The 21,386-nt window shown below is 35.8% G+C and overlaps 1 protein-coding gene across 1 annotated transcript; it reads right to left on the bottom strand.

Annotated features, from left to right (window-relative positions):
• Positions 1 to 318: 318 nt before the first annotated feature.
• Positions 319 to 20,761, bottom strand: LOC121431693. The gene is made up of 9 exons (XM_041629351.1): positions 20,670 to 20,761; positions 15,966 to 16,151; positions 14,724 to 14,834; positions 13,716 to 13,840; positions 12,928 to 13,089; positions 4,338 to 4,497; positions 2,781 to 2,891; positions 2,253 to 2,377; positions 319 to 1,457 (listed from the first exon to the last, which is right to left on the bottom strand). The coding sequence occupies exons 2-9, from the start codon at positions 16,108 to 16,110 to the stop codon at positions 1,293 to 1,295; spliced, it is 1,104 nt and encodes a 367-aa protein (XP_041485285.1). The 5' UTR covers positions 16,111 to 16,151; positions 20,670 to 20,761; the 3' UTR covers positions 319 to 1,292.
• Between the last annotated feature and the right edge of the window lie 625 nt (positions 20,762 to 21,386).

The following is a 21,386-nucleotide window of genomic DNA, read 5'->3' as shown; positions in this document are numbered from 1 at the left end:
ATAGCTTTATGTAACGCCCACCAGGTTCTGATTGGCTGAGAGAGCCCCTGGGGAATGTTTCATCAACATTTTCATCAAACAAGTACCAGTAGTCAGATCTGACAACTTTCCTTGATGTTGATTAGCTGAGAAGCACAGCTATAACGGTATTACAACTGTCCGATAAAACACTTTGACGGATAAAACGTCCGACAAGTCCTTTCATGAAACGCTCCCTAGGTCTGTAACTGTTACCATAGTAAATGTCAGATAGTGACGTCTTGGCAGTGCTGGCAGAATGTATATTTCAGGAAATGGTTCCCAAGGTATCTATCTATATTTAATTTTCAAAGTATTAGCAGAAATCCAATGAATGCCCCTGCTCATGAATTCCTGCAAGGCCAAAAGAGCCATACTAAGACATGAATTTTTAATAATAAAGTAGTTATTAAAGGAAGTGAGCAAAGACAGTCTGACCCCGTTGCATAAAAGTTATCATTATGGTTACTTTGCCATACAATTATAACTTGCATAGAATCCTTGATTCTGATTGATTGTTGATCGTTTCCATGGTAGTTACCATTGGATTGCAAAGTTACCATAATATTAACTTTATACAACGGGCCCTGCTTAAATTCTAGCGTTCTTTTCATTCATGTGATTTGACTCTGATATATGGATGTCAAAAAAATCTATTTTGTCCATGTTCAATACTATTTTCCAATTTGGTAGTAATAAAACATTTATTCATATATATTATATACACGTAGTTATCCTAAGACTTGACCGAATCATAAGCTCTCTCCTTATACTGTTGAAAACCCACTTAATATCAGAGTGAATTCCCCCATTAAGATCCAAGTCCAACTAAATCTGAATACACCAAAATCAGACAAGCATAACACTCAAACTTTCATGGTGTAAAATATGGCATGTTCTCTAGGGAACATGTAAAACCATTACTGTAAATAACAAGTATTCCAATGAAATGAAGATTGTTTTGAATCAAAATCTTCAAATGTATAAAAAGGACTTTATAAATAAGCAGAAAGTGCATGATGAAACAATCCCTTTCATTAACACACTGAACAAATTATACATATCAATGTTTTATGAAAAAAGTATGCCATAATGCTGTCACTAGATCTTAATGAAATTCCAATGTTATGCTTGTGTGATTTTCTGTTAGCATTCAAATCAATTGATGTTTGGGTCAACTTGGCTTTTTAATTGCTATGAGGGTAAGGTCTAGAAGGAATTATGAATGGATTTAGTGTGAAATGGAAAGAGAGATATTGACAGACAAAAATATGTTATTTCCTGGTGTTTTTTAATTCATTAGACAGCCAATCCAGACCTTCATAGAGACCATCCCCTGATGTAGCGCATGTGCTCTGAATGTACCACCGTCGACTATGTAAACCATTCAAGCCAAGTTTGTCAGTGATATCTCCAACGGTGGCTGCGTTTGGTAGATCCTGTAAAAGTAATAAACAGGAAAAGGAAACAAATTATTAGTCTTCAGACACAGACCTTTGATTTCTGCATAATGCAGAATCCCCTCACTAACTCAACACAACCTTCTTTCATCTTTTTTGAGTACCACACTCATCTCAGAAAAGAATACTTTAAGGGGCCATTCCTCCATCACGATCTGAAACTTCAATCTGTCCCGATCGTTAGATCAGCGGAAAGCGGGATACGAATCGGTTGAAATCGGGAGCAGCGTTGTGAAGATGGGGTAACAGCGGCATTTTATTCAGATTGGCGTGATTGGCTAAATTTCATGCCGATCTTCCCGATCAGTAAACACCCATTTTCAATCATGGGGGAAGTAAGAAAAGCGTAAGCAACACAACACGTAGTCATGGGATGAGAGTAATCAGGTCTTTCCTGGCGTAACAGCGGCACAAATACGTACATGTAATGAACCCCCAGCACCTTTTGACAAATTTTATCAATCCAAATTATTTTTTTACTAACTCCCAGTAAAATGGTTCATTTTTCCGCCTGATCCTGCCCGACCTGAAGGTTTGTGAAATCGTAGTTAAATCGGCACAGTGGAACAGGGACTTACCCTTCCTACCTTCAACCTTCTCACCTCTCCATTTCACTTCTACCTCTATCCACTCTTCATAGTCCATTGACTTAAGACTCGCCACTTTACAGGTGGAACGTAAACCTCTTCTGCGAATACATTTCTGTCATATGGTGAGAAATTTCATATAGTAAAAAAAAATATTGAATAGATGTACATGTACATGTCAACTGACCTGTTTGTTTGCGAATACTAAGAGGGCTGCATCCCGTAGTTCATCTTCGTTCAACATTCTATTAAGTTCATCTTTTGCTTCACCCATCCTTTCCCTGTCGTTGCTATCTACTACAAATATGAGACCTAAAAACAAAAAGAGGAATGCAAACACATCGGTAAACTTTTAATATAGTTAATGAAACAATAATTTATATAAAACTAACGAGAAATTAGATTTGTTGTGAGGAAGGTCTGTAAAAAATTGTCATGATTAATCGTCACGTTCATATGAAACTAAGTATGGATGTATGAACCGATGAGCTGAATTGATGAAGAAAGTATTGAGAAATAATTATAATCATAATCACGATTATCATGATTATAAAGACGATATCATGAAAACGATGTAGATGGATAAATAGAATGTAAAATTTTGCAAGTGAATTATTGTTAATATTTCCACATACATCACCTCAACTAAAGTTATCCAAACTTGTTAGAACCTACATGTACTTTAACACTTAATAATAATGTAAGCCTTTATTACCTTGTGTATTTTGGTAATAGTGACGCCATAATGGTCTGATCTTATCCTGACCGCCGACATCCCACACTGTAAAGCTGATGTTCTTGTACTCCACAGTCTCCACATTGAAACCTAGATGAAACAATAACATGGTTTATCATTATTATCATAATTTTTTTATTATATCACACCTACATGTAGATAGAATCATAGAACCTTGTCATTTGGTTGATTTGATGCTGATCATTCAGCCCATTTTACAATGACGCCACCATCCATGCAATTTTGGATTCATAAAACTTTGTCCATTGCACACGCACATTGATGAGACCAAAGGCACCACAAGTAAAAACAATGTTTGCAGTGCGCATGTTGTAGTATGTATGCGACAATCAACAGACCGGGCTCACACTATAGTATATTTTGCAATTCGTAAATTTCAAATGAAAAAGTATCTATCTTTAGGTGTCATATAAATCAAATAATGCATGTTCTCTTCATTCGTGCAATGGACAAAAATACTTCATTAAGAAAACGATGAAATGAATGGATCATTTAATTTTTTATCTTATGGATTTTTCTGTCCATTGCACTCATAAACATGTATTATTTGTATAATAAACAATACACTATGTTATGGTACACAACATGTAGTGGGGGTAAATATCTTTGAGTTATGGGCCATTGTCCAAGGGGTTGAACATGTGGGGGGCACTTTCTTAAGGGTGGTTGGCCCTAGGGCAGTTGATTGACTGTGAGAAGTTTGAAAATGATCCTCATGGGTAAACACTAATCACTATTACCATACTTTTCACGTAACAGTTTTATCACAATAAAATAGTCAAATTATCAGAATTAGCCCCCTCCCCCACCCAAGACGGTTACAGTCTTACAGGGTACACGATCTCAAGGGTTCCTTGAGATGGTCTTCACAAGCAATTGCAAACATGATCCTTTTTATTTGGGGGGGGGGGGTAAAGGATAATGGATTGAGGCATGTACACAAACACACCCTCAAACACTTGCATCATGCACGAAAACAAGCAACCCTCTTGACGAATCAGGCACATAATCTTGTACTAATTGAATGCGAAGTAGAACAAGAAAGAGAGAAGACTAGAAACAAAGCCAGAACTGTTCCCCAGTATCCCCCCCCCCCCATTCCTCCAAAATAATGACTGGAATATAATCTTTAAAAAGAGATATAATCTGTTAGTCTGTTTTAATCTATATGAAGATATGAAACAAAATGCTATCTTTAGAATACTTTGATTACTGCCCTTAGTATGGAAGAGTTTTCCCAACTACCAAACATAACCTATTCACCAGGGGCCAATTTTATAGAACTTGTTATAATATTTAGCAAATTTGAACATTTGACAAGTTCATGTAAATAAAAAAAAGCGTATGTTTACACACTTGAAAATGCCAGACAATGCTGTAAGTGTGGGTCTGTGAAAACCCAAAATCGTAGGGAATCACTCACTATAAAGAACTTCTGTTACACTTGGCTTGCAAATTGCAAGTTTTTGACCACACTAAGTAAACAAGAGTTGGAGCAAAAAGAACTGTACTCACCAATTGTTGGAATGGTTGTGACAATTTCACCTAGTTTGAGTTTATATAGAATTGTTGTTTTACCAGCAGCATCTAGACCAACCATCAATATCCTCATCTCCTTCTTCCCAAATAGGTTTTGGAATAAACTTGCAAATGCACCCATGATGGAAGCTGTTGATCAAAAGTATTATGACAAGCTGCACCCTGTAAACACCAATAGGGAAATAAAAAAGTTAAAAAGTAATTAAAAGCTGGGCTAAAAGAAAACAAATTTTACAGTACTAGAAGTACTAGAAGTGTCTAACATACAATAGAACCTGTCGAAGTCAAATCTCTTGGGGCCACAGAATCTGTTTAATAGGCGAACACGTTTTTTCACGTTCTGGGCCCTGTTGCAAAAATTTACTAATAATGTCACTTTACCATCCAAATTGTAACTTTCATTTTTTTTTTATTGGCTGATGAGCATTGATACAATGCTAGTTAATTTATGACACCTAGATAGATCCTTGGCATTTGAATGGTTGTTTGATACTCATTCGGACCATTTTACAATGACATCATCGACCATGCAATAGTTCGTGACAATCAACAGACCGAGCTCGCATTGCATGATCATATTTTGCATCAAAATGTTTCCATATGAAAAATAATCTAGTTTTAAGTGTCATAATCAAATAATGAATGTTCCTTCATTCGTGCAATGGACAGAATACTTCATTTGGTGAAAGATGAAATGAGTGATCCATTCAACTCAGTTACGCCTCGTTGAATGGATCTTTTCATCTTTCACCTCATGAAGTATCCTGTCCATTACACTCATGAACATTCATTATTTGTATACCATTGGATGGCAAAGTTACCATAATAATAACTTTTATGGTCTAAAAAAAAAGCTGACTTTGGCAATTATTCGGCGTATGAAAGGCTGACTTAAAATAAATGTTATATGCAGTCTAGGAATATATGCATAATTCGGTTCACTTTTCAAGGGCTTCTTATACCAAGTTCATAAATGTTAAATGATGAGACGGAATGGCCACACATACATGTATGCTGAAAAAGTACAAATTCTCAACAGTGAAAATAAAGCTTCAGCAAGGTTAAACTTGACCACTGGTTCTCAATTTGTGGTGCACACAACACTTGTTGCTTTAGCTTAGCTCTGTGGAGAGCAGAGTTTCCAATATTGCCCTGTTGTGTGCCTCAGATTTTTCTTTTACGTTTAGTCTAACCAGCTTTGATTTTTCGCTCATCCTCATCTGTCCATCTTCAACTAGTTCAGAGTCCTTGAACCTACACCCGCTATGGTGATTTTACTTTTGCTGTATGTGCTCCAAGGCTTTGAAATACTCTCCTGTTTTATGTTTGTCACTCTCCAACACTTTCCATTTTTAAGACTACATTTAGATTAAAATCCTACCTCTTTAATCAGTAATAAAATAGTAATTTTTGTTGTTCTTATCTTTATAAATTATTAAATTATCCTCCATGCATTTTCCTTTTATTTCACAGAAGTCTTGAATTTATATCATCATTTTTGTGTGTGTGTTTCATTAATTCTATCCAACCATTCATTCAATGAACAAGGTGATGATATACTGTAACCCTGTTGTCTGTTTATAGGACTCCCTGAGGGGAAAATAAGGTTGCTAATGTTTGGCCTATTTTCTCTTGTTCTTGGGGACAAAATAGACAAATGCTTGATTTTCTTTTTGCCAGTATCCAGTAAAACTATTAATCATATAACTTGGCTCTGAAGTAAATTTAAATCTTTTAATCATATATTTTATATATGAATTGAATAACTATTTTCTTGCAATTTTAATACCTACCACAGAGGGACTACAAAAAAAATACTAAAATTACAGTTTTTGAGTGCTCTTGTGAATAAAAATAAATGATCCCCAATTCATTAATCAAAAATGAAACACAACTATATAGAAATAATTATTTTTCGTTATAAAAGTGATTTTTAAATGTGTGTTGCTGTTATGTTGCTGTTCTGTGTATTCTGAAGAAAAATATGTTTTCCGTGATTTTCCGTTTGAAATGCCACTTTCCGTTTCAAAAGGCCATTTCCGTGAATTCCGTCCGTTTTCCGCGATCGCGGAAAATCACTGTCCCTATGTATGGCAGTGAGTCCAAACTTTGCGGACAAAAAACTAGCCAATATCCTTAAAATCTGACATCATCAACATGAAAAGCGACGCGCGACCTAAAATTACCCTTTGGTGCAAGTTTCTTAAGGATGAGTTCACTATTCATGAAATTATTGACAAAAGATCGGCATATTCGTCACCGTTAGTGTCCATTTTTAAGAAATCTGATATTCTCAACAAGCATCACGATATCACCATTTTGCAAGCAGAAATCATCAAAAATGTGAGTTAAATGTGGTACTATTTACTAACCGATTCTATATAGCATTTTGCTGTCAATCTGATATAAACATTTCACTTCTGAGCTTGAGTTTTTGTTTAAATCTCTAGGGCCTACAAAAACTTTGGTCCGCGAAGTTAGGTCACACTTTTTCAGAACGGTTTTACAGCACAGCGCACATTCGCCGATCAGAATAGAATTTTGAGATCGCGATACCCGCGAAACCCCTTTGACCTACTTTCATGACTTTACATTTTCGTCCAAGATTTTATAGTTTACGATCTTGCCGTCAATGTGGTAACTATTTCCTGAATTGTTTTGGTATAAATTACCGGTATGAATATTTTGTGAACAAATTTAAGCCTGATGAATATTTTTTAAAAGTCCGCGAAGTTTGGACACCTCATCATACTGGTAGGTGGTGATTTCGCTCCTGTGCTTTTCGTAATACATTTATCAAGAAATCGTGTTATCTCCCATTCACTACTGTGCACCACTAAATGCACATGATCGCCGGTGTTACTGTTATTCATGCAAAGACGAGTACGGCCGAAAGTATAAAGGCTACAGCATTTCAAGTCAAATGAACACAGAAATGGCAGCAGAAAATAATACTTACACGTTACAAAATACAGATGCTTTATATGTGATTCACAAGTCAGTCACCACTCTATTTTCTTGCAAAAAAAAAACAGTATTGGTATTAATAGATAGATTAGAGATCAGTGATCATCCGGAAGTTACGTAGGTATCCGGCATATCTGTACGTACATGGTGGTTCGTATTCACGCGTAGTAGTAGTACACGTACAATGCGTAGGGTGCGTTAGGGTGTATGTGGGGGATGTGGGGTGGGGGCTAGAAGAGGAAGTAGGAAAATAGCAAATTAAAAGAATTGCCAGATGCTGATGTAAATAAAATTAAGAAAACGCACCGGAGGGCCGGGGGGGCAGTCAAATATATATTATTTCCAAACACCCCCTAAACGATTTTGTCTCTGTGCAATATAACCCCCTAAACAAGTTTTTTGCAGGCTTCGTGTATTTACACATTTTTGCCCTTAAACACTTTGTTGACAGAATATGTCCCCTAAACAAGTTTTCCCCATTTCCGTGGCCTGTTCCAGGGTCGTAGCTTAAAATCGGGAAGAACTTGAACACTTTTCAGAAACGAAGAGGAAAAAGCCCCAGGGAATACCTATAAACACGTTTGGATAGTCTTTAAAAAAAAAAGCTCAGGAAAAAATACCCTAAATATGTTCAACCCCGCGATCGACCAGTCTTTCAAAACCACCCTTTTGGAAAATCAGTTTTTTTAAAATACCCTTAACGAGTGCCGCGTGGCCCTTGTACAAAACTGAAAAAAAACACCCCTTTAACACTTTTTTTTGGTCACGCATGTGTACAGCAATATATTTGACTGCCCCCCCCGGCAAGAAAGCACTGTAATCGACTACACTAGCAGCTCTGATTCTCAAGAAATTGTCTCCATTTAAAGTGCTAGAGCACCACATGCGGCAGATTTTAAGGGGAATCAAACTCAAATAAAAACTTGTTTTTAGAAGAAATAGAAAAATCAAAATCACAGTCGAATTGGCAGCATATATGATGTCATAGTGATGTATGGCAAGGATTACTCTTCCATATACTCCAACTTAAAATACCTAGAATGTAATTTGTTTCAAGTTAACTTCAAATTCAGTTTTTCCTTCATGACATAAAATATTGTACCACCTGGGTTATATTCAGATTACTGCCCCAGGAGAATAGGTACTTGGGCGAAGACAAAAATCCTGGAAAACTAGGGTTACTAAGTACATGGCCTGTGGGAAAGTTTTCCTTGCCCCTTGTCATCATTTTCTTACCCAGTTGCCAATTTGAAATCTACAGTCTTAGATCTCAATTAAAACAGCCATACCTATCATTGCTTGTCCGATTTCTTTCATATTTTCACCATTCTGTTTATTCATTTTTCTTCTTTCCAATACAACATTGTATGACCAATGCTTGATTCCCAACAGGCTCAGTTTTGGTACATGTACTTTAAATATTTGCTCAGTCACTCTGCTCCCTAGCTCACTATTTTGGCCATAATGATCAAGTTCCTAACCTTGTTTTAAAGGATGTAACATCACCTGAGTATGGTTATTTAAGACAAAATTTTACGAAGATACCATATATGTTAAGGTACATACCTGTAATATCTGATTACCCAGGACCAAAATCCAGTTGAAACCAATTAGAGCAAAACCAATTGAAACCAGTTGGCCAACTGGTTTCAATAGGGAACAACTGGTTCCAATTGAAAACCAGTTGCCAACTGGTTCCAGTTAAAACCAATTGGGCAACTGGAACCAGTTGGCTATTGGTTTCAATTGGTTCCAGTTGTTCCAATTTCCCTATTAAAACCAGTTGAATCCAATTGGAGGCAACTGGTTTCAACTGCAGTTGAAACCAATTGGAGGCAACTGGTTTTCAACTGGAACCAGTTGAAACCAATTGGTTTCCAACTGGATCCAATTGGAACTTCCAGTTGGAATGAACTTAATTAGTTACAAATTAATTAGCATTTGCACTAACTATTGCTCATGCCAACACAGAAGCAATGTTATTTGTCTATTAATACCAATGTAAAGGGCATTGATAAAATACAGACTTTCATATGTATATATTCATTGGAGTTCTTCAAATATATGTATTTTTATTTGATGTAATTTGGTAACAGTGGTGTACTAATTATCTTTGAATCTGTTTTAATTATAATCTATAACATTTATGAACATGGTTTTCACTGCTAAGTATTGGAAACACTTATCTGAAAAAAGTGTGGAAATCAAATTGAAAAAAAATTAAATAGATTGTAAATTATGATGAATCTCATAAAACATTAATCTGTGCACACTGGCAGAAAATATGCAAATTAACTGGTTTCAATTGGATCCAGTTGGGTAACTGGAAAATTTCCAATTGGAAACCAATTGGAAATCATTTCCAGTTACCCAACTGGATCCAGTTAGGATTTCCAGTTACCCAACTGGTTTCAGTTTTATTTCCAGTTACCCAACTGGTTCCAATTAGAATTCAGTTACCCATCTTTCCAGTTAGAAGTCATCTCCAGTTACCCAACTGGTTCCAGTTAGAAATAATTTCCAGTAGGAATTAAGTCATTTCCAGTTACCCAACTGGTTCCAGTTAGGATTTCCAGTTGCCCAACTGGTTCCAGTTAGGATTTCCAGTTACCCAACTGGTTCCAGTTAGAAATCATTTCCAGTTGGAAGTCATTTCCAGTTACCCAACTGGTTCCAGTTAGGATTTCCAGTTGCCCAACTGGTTCCAGTTAGGATTTCCAGTTACCCAACTGGTTCCAGTTAGAAATCATTTCCAGTTGGAAGTCATATCCATTTACCCAACTGGTTCCAGTTAGGATTTCCAGTTGCCCAACTGGTTCCAGTTAGGATTTCCAGTTGCCCAACTGGTTTCAACTGGAAATGGTTAAATTCCAGTTAAAACCAATTGAAACCAGTTGAAACCAATTGAAACCAGTTGGAAATCCAACTGGTTTCAATTGGATTTTGGTCCTGGGATACAAATAAGGGCACATAGACACATACATTTCAAATGTTATACATTTATTCCTGTTCAAATAGTGAACTGTGTAGTCACCAGTTCCCGCAATGTAAACATATAAGATTATGAGCATGTACAATTACACATACTATCCTGTATATACATATCATCTAGCTCCTTTATATAAATATGAATTCAAAAATATTGAGGGAAGGATGTATTGAAGTATTCACATGTACGTGTATGCTGTTAGTAGCCGCACCTTTTTTGTTGCAGCTCATAACACTACAAAATGGATCATACACGTGATGCACAACCATCCATTGGCTGAATCATTCATTTCATTAATATTCTTATCATCTATCAATTCTATTATCATTTTCATTATCATTGTCACTAATATTCTTATTATCATTATCATTGCCATCGATATTCTTCTTATTCATAATCAAAATTTTTATAATAATTATCACCATCATCATTATTTGTCATCATTATCAGTAGTAATAATATAATCACTATCACTTAATTTGGAGCAAGTAAAAACCTTCTCCCCCCCTTAGGGTGCTTCCAGCAACTATGGTTACTGAATTAAATTAATCCATTCAAACCTTAACAAAAAGTATGTATGATGTAGGCCTATTCTTTTCATTAAAGATGAATTTGGCAATTGGCAATAAGGAAGAAATTGATTTTTAGACTTTTTTAATGTTCAATAATCGTTTTCAATCACAATTAATACTACCTCAGTACACAATCACAAACAACAATAGATTCTATCTATATATTTACAAAATGCGACCCATACCACTTCCTTTGCTCATAAAATAAAATGAATTCTCTGGATAAATATTGCTACCATTTCACCCAACATTAAGCAGATATCTCTTTGTTTGTTAACAGAAGAATAATGTTCATTTCCTGTGCAGTAGGAATGGCATAATTATCATAATTATACAATAAAGAATCATATTACAGGAGGAGCTCAGAATGGGCAAAATCACATGCCTTGAAGCCCCAAGAGACAATTAGCACAACCTAAATAACAAATAATAAAATGTTTTGTCTTAAATTTACGCATTGATACTAAACAAAAAATGTGCGCATGGCAGAATGCCTTCAGTTTACAAGCAGAGTGTGTTAACCTTGTGATGTTATTCAACAATTTATCACATTTACGGATAAAATGTATACATCTAGCTATTCTACTTGTTTCTATTTTTCTCATTGAATATTTTGTATATACTAGATACAATTTTCATAAAATATGAAAATAAATGGATATTTGATTAAAATATATTAAATTTCATAATTTCACCTTTAGTTAATTCACCTCCGATGGCCTCGGGCCTTCCGACTGTGCCTTTACATTCCTACTCACATAAGTGTCTACACTTTATAGTATGTACAATTCTCATGGACTAGAACAAAAATAACATTTCTGACATTACAGTCAAGATTACTTATCATGGTTAAAACGTATTGAAGTTCATTGACCTCAAATAACCTGTACTGTCCGCACAGAAATGTTAGCTGCAGTAACCATATGTTTACAGAGGCCCTGTTACAAACAGTATTGTCACAGCAACGTCACAATATATTATGTTCATCTTGGATCAACAATGTTTTACATTACCATCCGAAACATGTGACTGGCCCGACTTCAAGTGATCTGAATAATGCAAATGTTTCTGTGCGGTGGTACAGATATTCCGAGTACATGATATATGATTTATGAAAATAGACAGCCATCTTGTAAAAGTTTCATTGAAGTTGGTATGCAACTTTTGACAGTATGTTAAAAATATATATCTCTATCATTGCTTTAATATTGACCTGGGCCCAGTCTTACAAAGAGTGACGATTGATAAATCCATCAGTGTCATAAATTTTTCCTACAGGAAATGTGCAAAATATCCTTTGTAAACAAAGGAGAACACACCAAACTGTCAAGAAATCAATGAATTTACAGATATAGGTTCATATCTAGACAAAAAAATTCAGCAAACGTGCATTTTATATGTTGACTTTGCTGGCTATCCATAGTTGCAATTGTTCAGATCAATCGCAAGTTTTTGTAAGATGGGCCCCTAAAGTGACCTTTGACTTGAACCATTGACTTAAAAGAAAATCCTTCTCGCAAGATTGCTGATACTTACTAAATGATTCTTATGCACAGGTTTCAAGAAATAGGAAATAAAAAATTATCTTGAATATCCATAATCTTAAAATATTTGTGATTTTGTTTTTATCCTGATACCAAAGCATAGTATTTTTACCTTTATTTGATGGCCTAAGCTTTGCATCAATATTCCTTGCGCTAACCAAACTAATTAAAAATGGAATTCACTCTGATATCAAATTGGTTTCCATATCAACTGAAGAAAAGTAAAAATATGACAAAACATGGATAATTTGAGCAAATTCTCTACAAAATAGAAAAAGAAAACATATTTCAACAAATCAGTCACAAACCAGACATATGTTGAAAACTGAGTCTACTATATCAGGCGTAAGTGAACTGCAGTTTGTCTCAATAGTTCTGGAAACCATCTTCATATCAGAGTAGATTTTTTTTCTTCTTTTAAGCTGTATAGACTCATAAGTTGACTAGATCCACGCAAAAGGAAGTAGAAACAGATATTGATGCGCATGATGTTAATTCTTCCTCTTCTTTAATTCGGAGGACAGCCAATCCAGACCTTCATAGAGACCATCACCTGATGTAGCGCAAGTTGCTTGGAGGTACCACGACCGATTACGCAATGTGTTCAAGCCCATGTTTGCTCTCATCTCGTTAGCATCTAGTGCATTTGGTAAATCCTGTACATGAACAAAGAGAAGTGGAATACATTATCAATCATGGGTGGTACATGTATTCTGAAAATCGTCTTATCTTCTCTTCTTGTATCCTTCACATCACCAAGAGATGATAGCTTGATGATAGTCCCACATTTGATCTCCAATACACCCATTCTGTTTTTGCCAACCAATCATATGTATTACATGAGTAGATCAACAAACTGACAACTCTCTTCTGTAATTATTGACACAAGGCATAACTTCCCTTATGCCCAAGATGCCTATGCTTTTGCACTATGTATGCTAAAAACATGAGGCAATTCTCCCAGACATGGCATCCTTCACACACAAAAAAAAATCCTCTTGGTGAAAGAGGTCATAAATAAACCATTCAATGCCTATAATACCATCAATCTTCTATATGTCAAAAGTTAATTTCCAAGATGTTCATGAACAATATTTATGGCGAATCTTGGGGCAACTCTAGAAAAGATACGCTTTAATTTTAAAAATTTGGGGACGGTTCGGGTCATCATGAGGGCAAACTCACCAGTCATCATTGTGGATTTCCTACGCTGGTTGCGTCACTTGAAAAATGAAATCATTCAATACTTAAATAGTGATTTATTGTTATTACACAAACTGACCTGTTTGTTTGAAAATACCAAGAGGACTGCATCTCGTAGTTCATCTTCGTTAAGCATTCTATGGAGTTCTTCCTTCGCTTCACCCATTCTTTCCCTGTCATTGCTATCTACTACAAATATGAGACCTAAAAAATAGAAGAATAGAGACAATAACAAGAAATGATGAGCATTCTTTTCAACAATCACATCATACTGTCAGCATTATTTCTTCTAGTCATTATTCCACTTTCAGTTTCCCTTTCAGTTTCAGTTTTTAAAAAAAATAATAATAATCTAAAATAATAAACAAAATAACAAGCCTTATCCAAGTTTCATGATCTGATGATGTAAGTTTTATGGAACTTGGAATTAGCCTATTAATTATACTTTCAATGTTATCTTAAATATTAAAATTCTTAACCTTGGCTAGGTTTCATGTTTATGCCATTCTTGGTCAAAGTTTACTGACCCTTAATGACCTTTGACCTTGATACTCGTGTCAAATGATCAATGATACTTGGTTACATAATGTCCAAATCTCATTAAATAGGTCCTTGGACTTACAAAGTTATGCTGATATTTCAAACACTTAACCTTGGACAACATTGCATTGTTAACAATGCCACCAGTCTCACTTCTGCTTTGCAGGTGTAACAAAAATATATTTCATGAGCGACATTTACGTCAGTTCTACTTCTAGCTCTCTCAAGGAAAAAAAAAAGATCTTTTCTATTTACTGCCTATATCTAAAATATTGGGTAAGCTCTTAAATTGCAGTGAATGGGGTTTTCCAGGGATATTGTTTTTTCTTTTTACTTTCCAAGGCTATTTTGAGAATTTTGAGCCCTGGGATAATCACCCAAGCCCTCTATGTAATATTCCCCTTGTCTTGCAACATTAGACACTTTATGTAGATCCTATTTTTTAATTTGATAGACACGTAAACAAAATAGCTCTAGGGATTGACCATGTTGATCAAGGACCCATTATACAGCAAAATATGCAGAGCAAATCAATTTTATTTTTTACCTTGTGTATTTTGGAAGTAGTGACGCCATAATGGTCTGATCTTATCCTGACCGCCGACATCCCACACTGTAAAGCTGATGTTCTTGTACTCCACAGTCTCCACATTGAAACCTGAATGAAACAATATTAAACATTCAAAGTCTGTTATTTTCTCACAATAAAAAGCTTAGAATACCACTATAGAGACTTGAACAGGATAAACAATATAAAAGACAGAATGATTTTACTACATGTAGTGGGCAATGGGTGCTGTGGTGTAATCCATAATACATGTAAATACATAGGGGAAAGTATGAAGTTACAAATTGATGCAGAGCAGCAGAGGTATGAGGTTCGAGCCCTGGTCATGTCTTTTGGACAGTGTCGTAAAATGTTGGTCCCAGATGTAAATAATCATATCTCATGCAATTGATACATGTCTGAAAAACTTAATTACACAGAAACAAACAGAGACACAATAGGGATAAGACAGGTTGACAGTAAGATGGGAGAGACAGAGACAGATAGTTCAATAAAAGGATAAAGGAAATGAAAGTTACAAACATGAAACAAAACATAGTTTTGTTGGGGTTTTTTGCAGATAAAATTCAGTCTACAACTTGCACATTAAATGTAGCTTGAAAACATCAAATTCATGCATATTTCTACTCTGCACATGATCTCAGATGGTCATCTGAACTCAAATGGAGGTGGTTTCATATTCAAAGACATAAGCATTGATGTCTTGATCACTTACATATTCTCTGAAATTGTGTTTTTTTAATATTAGCAAACTAGAAAGCAGGAAATTTACACTAATAACTTCTTAGCATCAATGTCATGCAAACATATCAGAATGGGTAAAATGTAAGTTACAAAAAATTCATCCCTTTTTTATGGTGATACAACATGGATAAAGTTCATTGACCCCAATGACCTTTGATTCTTGGCTGTGTGTGACCTGAAATTCATAATAAATATGCAAAACTTGATTACCTTAATGTGAAGATTCATGAAATAAGTCCTGATTCATGAAATAAATTATGATGACATTTCAAATTCAAAGCCCAAACCTTTAATATTTTGAGGTTGATGACACTGAAATCAATTGTAAAGCAACATATATTTTCTTTCTCATGCTACATGCAAGCTGCCTGTGTGTATGTAGCATTAGCAAAAAAAAATTATGTCAGTCTGCCACACAATTAAAACAGAAATCTATTTAAAAGTTTGACGAGTGTTTAGAAGATGTGCTGTACTTACCAATAGTTGGAATGGTTGTGACAATTTCACCTAGTTTGAGTTTATATAGAATTGTTGTTTTACCAGCAGCATCCAGGCCAACCATCAATATCCTCATCTCCTTCTTCCCAAATAGGTTTTTGAAAAGACTTTGAAAAGCACCCATGACTGAAGCTTCTGATCATAAGTATGAGGACAAGCTGCACCCTGCACCAGCAAAAGGGAAATAATGAGCAGTATAAACAAGCTAAATTTTACAATAAAAACTCAACACACTGTATAGTGCTCAAAAGTATTCATAAATGTACCACAGATATCTTGGGGGATTTTGAAAGGATTCAATTTATTCTCTGAATAACAAAAACTAGCAGCTACAAAAAGCTTTTGAATACAAATATGAAATACATGCTTCTCAGATTAAAATTCTTTCATTTCTGTTTTATTCCTCTAACAAGCTGCATGTTCAAAAGTTATTCATACCCCTGTTTAAACTGCAAGTTAATAATCAATTATGAAATATAGAGTTTAGCCTTTATTTGCATTGCAATGACAGATGTTGTGAGTTTACAACACTCCTCCTAATTTGCAATTTTCTCCTTAACAATAACAACAAAGGTCAAGTTGATTGGTTTCCAGTTCATTAATTTTAACCTTCACATCAATTTTCCTCCACAGATTTTCAATAAGGTTTGGGACAAGGTTTTGGCTTGGCCACTTCAAAACATTGTGATGTCCCAAAATGGACAAAACCACTTCAGTCAGACTGCAGGTCCCTATAAAATGCTATTGACCAAAGAGGCCATCCAAATCCTCTTGGCTGAATTCACCTCCTTGCAAAATCTCATGAATTGTGTGAATTGTGAGACTTTCTTTCTCATAATATATTTTAACCACTTTCCACATAAAATTGAATGTCTTCATACCATAAGAAAGATAAATGTTACTCTTTCACATTGTTCACTTCCTTTGAATAAAATAAATTTGAATTTCTAGCATGAAGAGATGCCTCAAAACAGAAATTTCTTCCACTGTTTCCTCTGGCAAATAGTGTAAAACTTTTCAATTGACGAGATTTGCGAGTATTATGAAATCTAAACACCAGAGTTCTGATTGGCTGAATATAAAGTTTTCAAAACAACATGCACAGCCCACAGACAATTTGAAGTAGAGATTACCACATAAACTTGGAGGCACCCACCGCCCGGCCCTAGCATGCCCAACATGGGAACTGTTGGAATTTTGGTGGGTGTGTGGTCTCTTTGACGAATCAAAGTGTAGAAATATTGTCATTTTCAATCTGCTAAATGTATAGGTTATTCTTTTCCAATCTATTATCTTCATGTTTGTAGACAGTTAGTATGATGGTGGTCCCCAAGTCTCATGAAAGTCTGCGCACCCAATGAGTTAAGATTTAACATGAATTTATTTTTATTTCACAAAATCTTTTGAACAATTATTAATGTTCCTATTATAAGTGTACCAAATATCTCATAATAATTTGTCATATAGGATTTTCTTAGAAAAAACTTTGGGCAGTCATTTTCAGATTGAAAAAAAAAAATGGTACCCCATGTCTGCGCACTCATTCACTTTGCTCACGATTCTGGTATTTTGATGAGAAAGGAGGCTGCACTTTGAGGCTGTCACATGAAATTGCCCAAACTTCATTACTTTTTCATTTTGAGTCAGATTTTTTAATGAATATCTGTCTATATGTTGCAACTTGCATATGAAAAGTTTGTGTTCGTTGCATACTTAATCGGGCAGATCGGCCGTGATCTGGCAAAACTACGTATCTACTTTTTTGCCATTCCGAGATATTCGAGCTTGAATATTTTACATTGCTTCTTTTGCTTTTCTTGGAAAAGTGGAAAATGGTATATCGATTTTTTTTGTTTTCCTTTGATCTGCGGAACTTATATTAAGCTATTGGCACCAAAAACTAGTTGATTTACTCATTTAATCTTCTAATTTTTCACTTTTTTTAAAACATACGCACTTTTGCCTGATAAAATCGATGACACACTCCGAGCTTTTTATCAGGCAAAACTATGTATGTTCTAACTTATCAGGCAAAACTACGTATGTCACAAGGTACGCGGCCGCGTGGCAAATGTTTATCAGGCAAAACTACGTATCTCTAACTTTGCCATGCGGAGGACATACGTAGGCCTGATAAACATTTGCCACACGGCCGCGTACCTTGTGACATACGTAGTTTTGCCTGATAAACATTTGCCACGCGGTCGCGTACCTTGTGACATACGTAGTTTTGCCTGATAAGTTAGAACATACGTAGTTTTGCCTGATAAAAAGCTCGGAGTGTGTCATCGATTTTATCAGGCAAAAGTGCGTATGTTTTAAAAAAGCGACCGGTAAAATGCAGAATTTGGGAGATACGTAGTTTTGCCTGATAAATCACCTTCTTCTTTTGCGGCTATTGTTCTGCCTTTTAATTCTCGTCAAAGCTTGAAAAACTACTTTTGTAAGTCGACTTACGTAGTTCTGCCTTTTAAATTTGGTGATTTTTTAGAGAATTTTACAAAAACTGGGTTTCGAATAGGCCCGTTTTGAAAGTCCATTTTTGATGCACGTGTACACGGCGTGTTTTTCGGTCGTGTACACGTGTACACGTTGTAAACACTGTGAGAGCGAGTTCTGTTTTCATGTCGACACGGACCCGCATCAATATGTCATAAAAAGGGGTCTATATAGCCTACGTCACGGTTTTAAAGCTTACCTGAGAAGTTTGAAGTATCAATCCACAAAAATTGGTGCAAATTAAAAGTTTACTCGGCTTAGCAGCGCATTAAATTAATAAAGAATGCAAAAGAAAATCAGTGCAGGGCCCTAGCTAGCGCCGACGCTCGTTGGATGCGCATTTTGTATACTGTACCGTACATGCATGCACAGATCGCTGCAGAATAAGTGTAACTGAAGTTATCGATTAATTTTCATTATTATGTTGCCAATTTGAAGAGCGTTTGTTTGTAGGCTTGTGTGCGAGCGTATAACACGTAAGTTGTAGCGATGATCGCTATCGCAATTGGTGATTCTCAAATTGACTCTGAGTGTGATTGAGCAACGCTTTCGAGCTTTTGAGACCGGAGCAGACCCATTTCGTGGTACAAAAACGTGAGTCTCCAGAAAGAATGTGGATTAAATTGGCGATTTTGGAAGTGAACTCACTCTGGATTAATTGAAATATGTTGACATATTAGTAATTAAAACATGTGCAGTGTCTGAGAACTAAGATTTAATGTGAGGCTGTGAGCTTGTTTATGCAGATGCTACCGTGTACACGGTGATGGAATTTAGTACACGTGCACTGACTTGACCGTGCGTGTACACGTGTACCCGAAACGGGCCTAGTTTCGAATCTCCCAAAATAATTGGAGTTAGAATTTGAAATTTTGACAGATGAAAGAGCGTATTCAATATTATAAGAAACACTAAAAAACGCCAAAAAATGACTTACAGTTTTGCCAGATCACGGCCGTGATACATTACGCGTACATGTGGGCAGACAAGGGGGACTGTGCAGACTTGGGAGAACTTGCCAGGCATAGGCCTAAAGTGAAGTTCATCATATCATTACAGTATCTTAAAATCAAATTTCGGGCTCAAAGTCAAACAGAACTAAAGTCTAATGTTAAGGGCTTTAGCATTTACATGTAACTGTTAGAATATAAAAAGAAAAAAAAATCATTTTACCAGCCTGATTAAAAAAAACACACACACGCGACCTCAGTCAAAAGAAGCGCACAGCCAATATGGGAGAAAAGCTCCCACAGTCACAGACTTGCTTTCCTCCCAAAATTTTGTCTGAGGTCAGAAGCCAATTTGTTTTGTGTGTGGATGACAACAAAAATCCTTATTAAAATAAAAGTCGACAGTGTATTTTTAAAGTAGACAGTGAAAAAAGGGTAATTTTTCATAAAGAATCTGCTCATACATTTTTATTTGCCGCCAAGTTAATCCTTTTGCAGCAAATGTAAACAAAGGAAATCAAATTGGTCTCCCAAACTGTCTCTGAAATTGGATACCCAAATTCTTTACGAAAGTCTCTGATATTGGAGATAATATCTCTCGACATGGGTGACAGTTTACCATATTGGCCGTGCGCCTACGCCGCTATGTCATTCATCACTAATCATGCTAATTATATTATAACCTCGTTCGTAGGATGAGTGACTAATCCTAGTCCTCCTACCTCTCATTCTGAATTCTTTTTCTTTGATACCAGGCATAAGCAAAGTGAAAGTGGCTAAACATGAAATTACATGTAGATCAATTTATATAATCCCGGCCGTAGCGTAGGGTGTTTTGGTCTGCAACAAGATTGACAAATCCGCTGTTTAGGAAGAGCTTTTTTGGGGGAGGGGGCTACACATTTTCTGATTTTTCTTAATCTTTCGTCTCGGAGTCAGAATCAGTCCTCCGGCTCAGCTCTGGCGCGGCCTCAGCTCAAGATCAGCTCCACCACAGATTGACACCGACAGAACATCATTCACTCATTCACAATTCACATTCACAATCACAGTCATACACTCACGACGTTAGTACTTTAAAAATATCACTGACAGTCTGACAAAATACCAAATATGACACATTTCAAGATAAGGCTGGCCTTTCTTTTCACTTTCACTGATCTTATTGCTTTGTTACAAAATGAATACTAGATATAGGCCTAAATTAGAAAAAGATAAAACAGAATACACTTACCGCCTACCGTTATCTTCAGTTCCGCTTCTCTCGATATTTTAATGGTTCATCAGATAATAAACGTAGAGGGCGTCAACATTTACGGCATCCTGCTTTCAGGATATTTTAGAGCACTCATTTGGTACTTTTTTTTCTCTCTCTCTCTCTGTTACCCAATTTGTCATGACTTCAGTTTATTAGATTTCTGCACTAGCAGCAATTTTCATAAACAAATTTGGAAACAAATTTTGTATGGAAGGACCAAAACATTCAATTATTCATGAAGAATACTTGCACGCTGTAAGCAATTTTTTATTGGATAATGTACATACACTTGCACGCTGCACTTCACCAGTACGACAATACACCAGACGGTGGACTGTACTGTTTCCAGAAGAAGAAAGATTGTTGCCAGTCACTCTCCTCAGTTTTGACCATAATCCAAAATTTTGTATTTGATCGCTTATGTTATCAATGTGGAGCATATCCATTGTTTGAACTTTTTTTTTTGGGGGGGGGCTCTTTTTACCCCTCCTCGTTTTCCCTCTGTTTTTAATTTCCCCTTCCCTCCATCCCTCCCCCTCCTCTCCCCCCCCCCCTTTCATCTTCTTCTCACTTCCTTATATTCTTTCAATCCTTTCTACATGTATACCAATTTGTCTTCCTTTTTCTCTCTCCTCACTCTCCACATCTGTTTTCAATCTTGTATGTATTCTGAATTACCATTTTATCAATATA

This window comes from Lytechinus variegatus, chromosome 1, assembly GCF_018143015.1.
Source record: "Lytechinus variegatus isolate NC3 chromosome 1, Lvar_3.0, whole genome shotgun sequence".
Classification (NCBI taxonomy): domain Eukaryota; kingdom Metazoa; phylum Echinodermata; class Echinoidea; order Temnopleuroida; family Toxopneustidae; genus Lytechinus; species Lytechinus variegatus.
Note: the sequence above shows the minus strand (reverse complement) of the source record. Positions and strands in the feature narration are given on the sequence as shown.

Bases quoted from the DNA above. Each gene is read 5' to 3' on its own strand.
- LOC121431693 (XM_041629351.1), bottom strand. From the start codon at position 16,110: ATGGGTGCTTTTCAAAGTCTTTTCAAAAACCTATTTGGGAAGAAGGAG. The intron at 4,498-12,927 runs TAACATCATGCG...TAATACTTTTGA, and splicing joins AATTAAAGAAGAGGAAGAAT to TCAACAGCTTCCATCATGGG. The intron at 2,892-4,337 runs GTGAGTACAGTT...TGTTTCATCTAG, and splicing joins CACAACCATTCCAACAATTG to GTTTCAATGTGGAGACTGTG.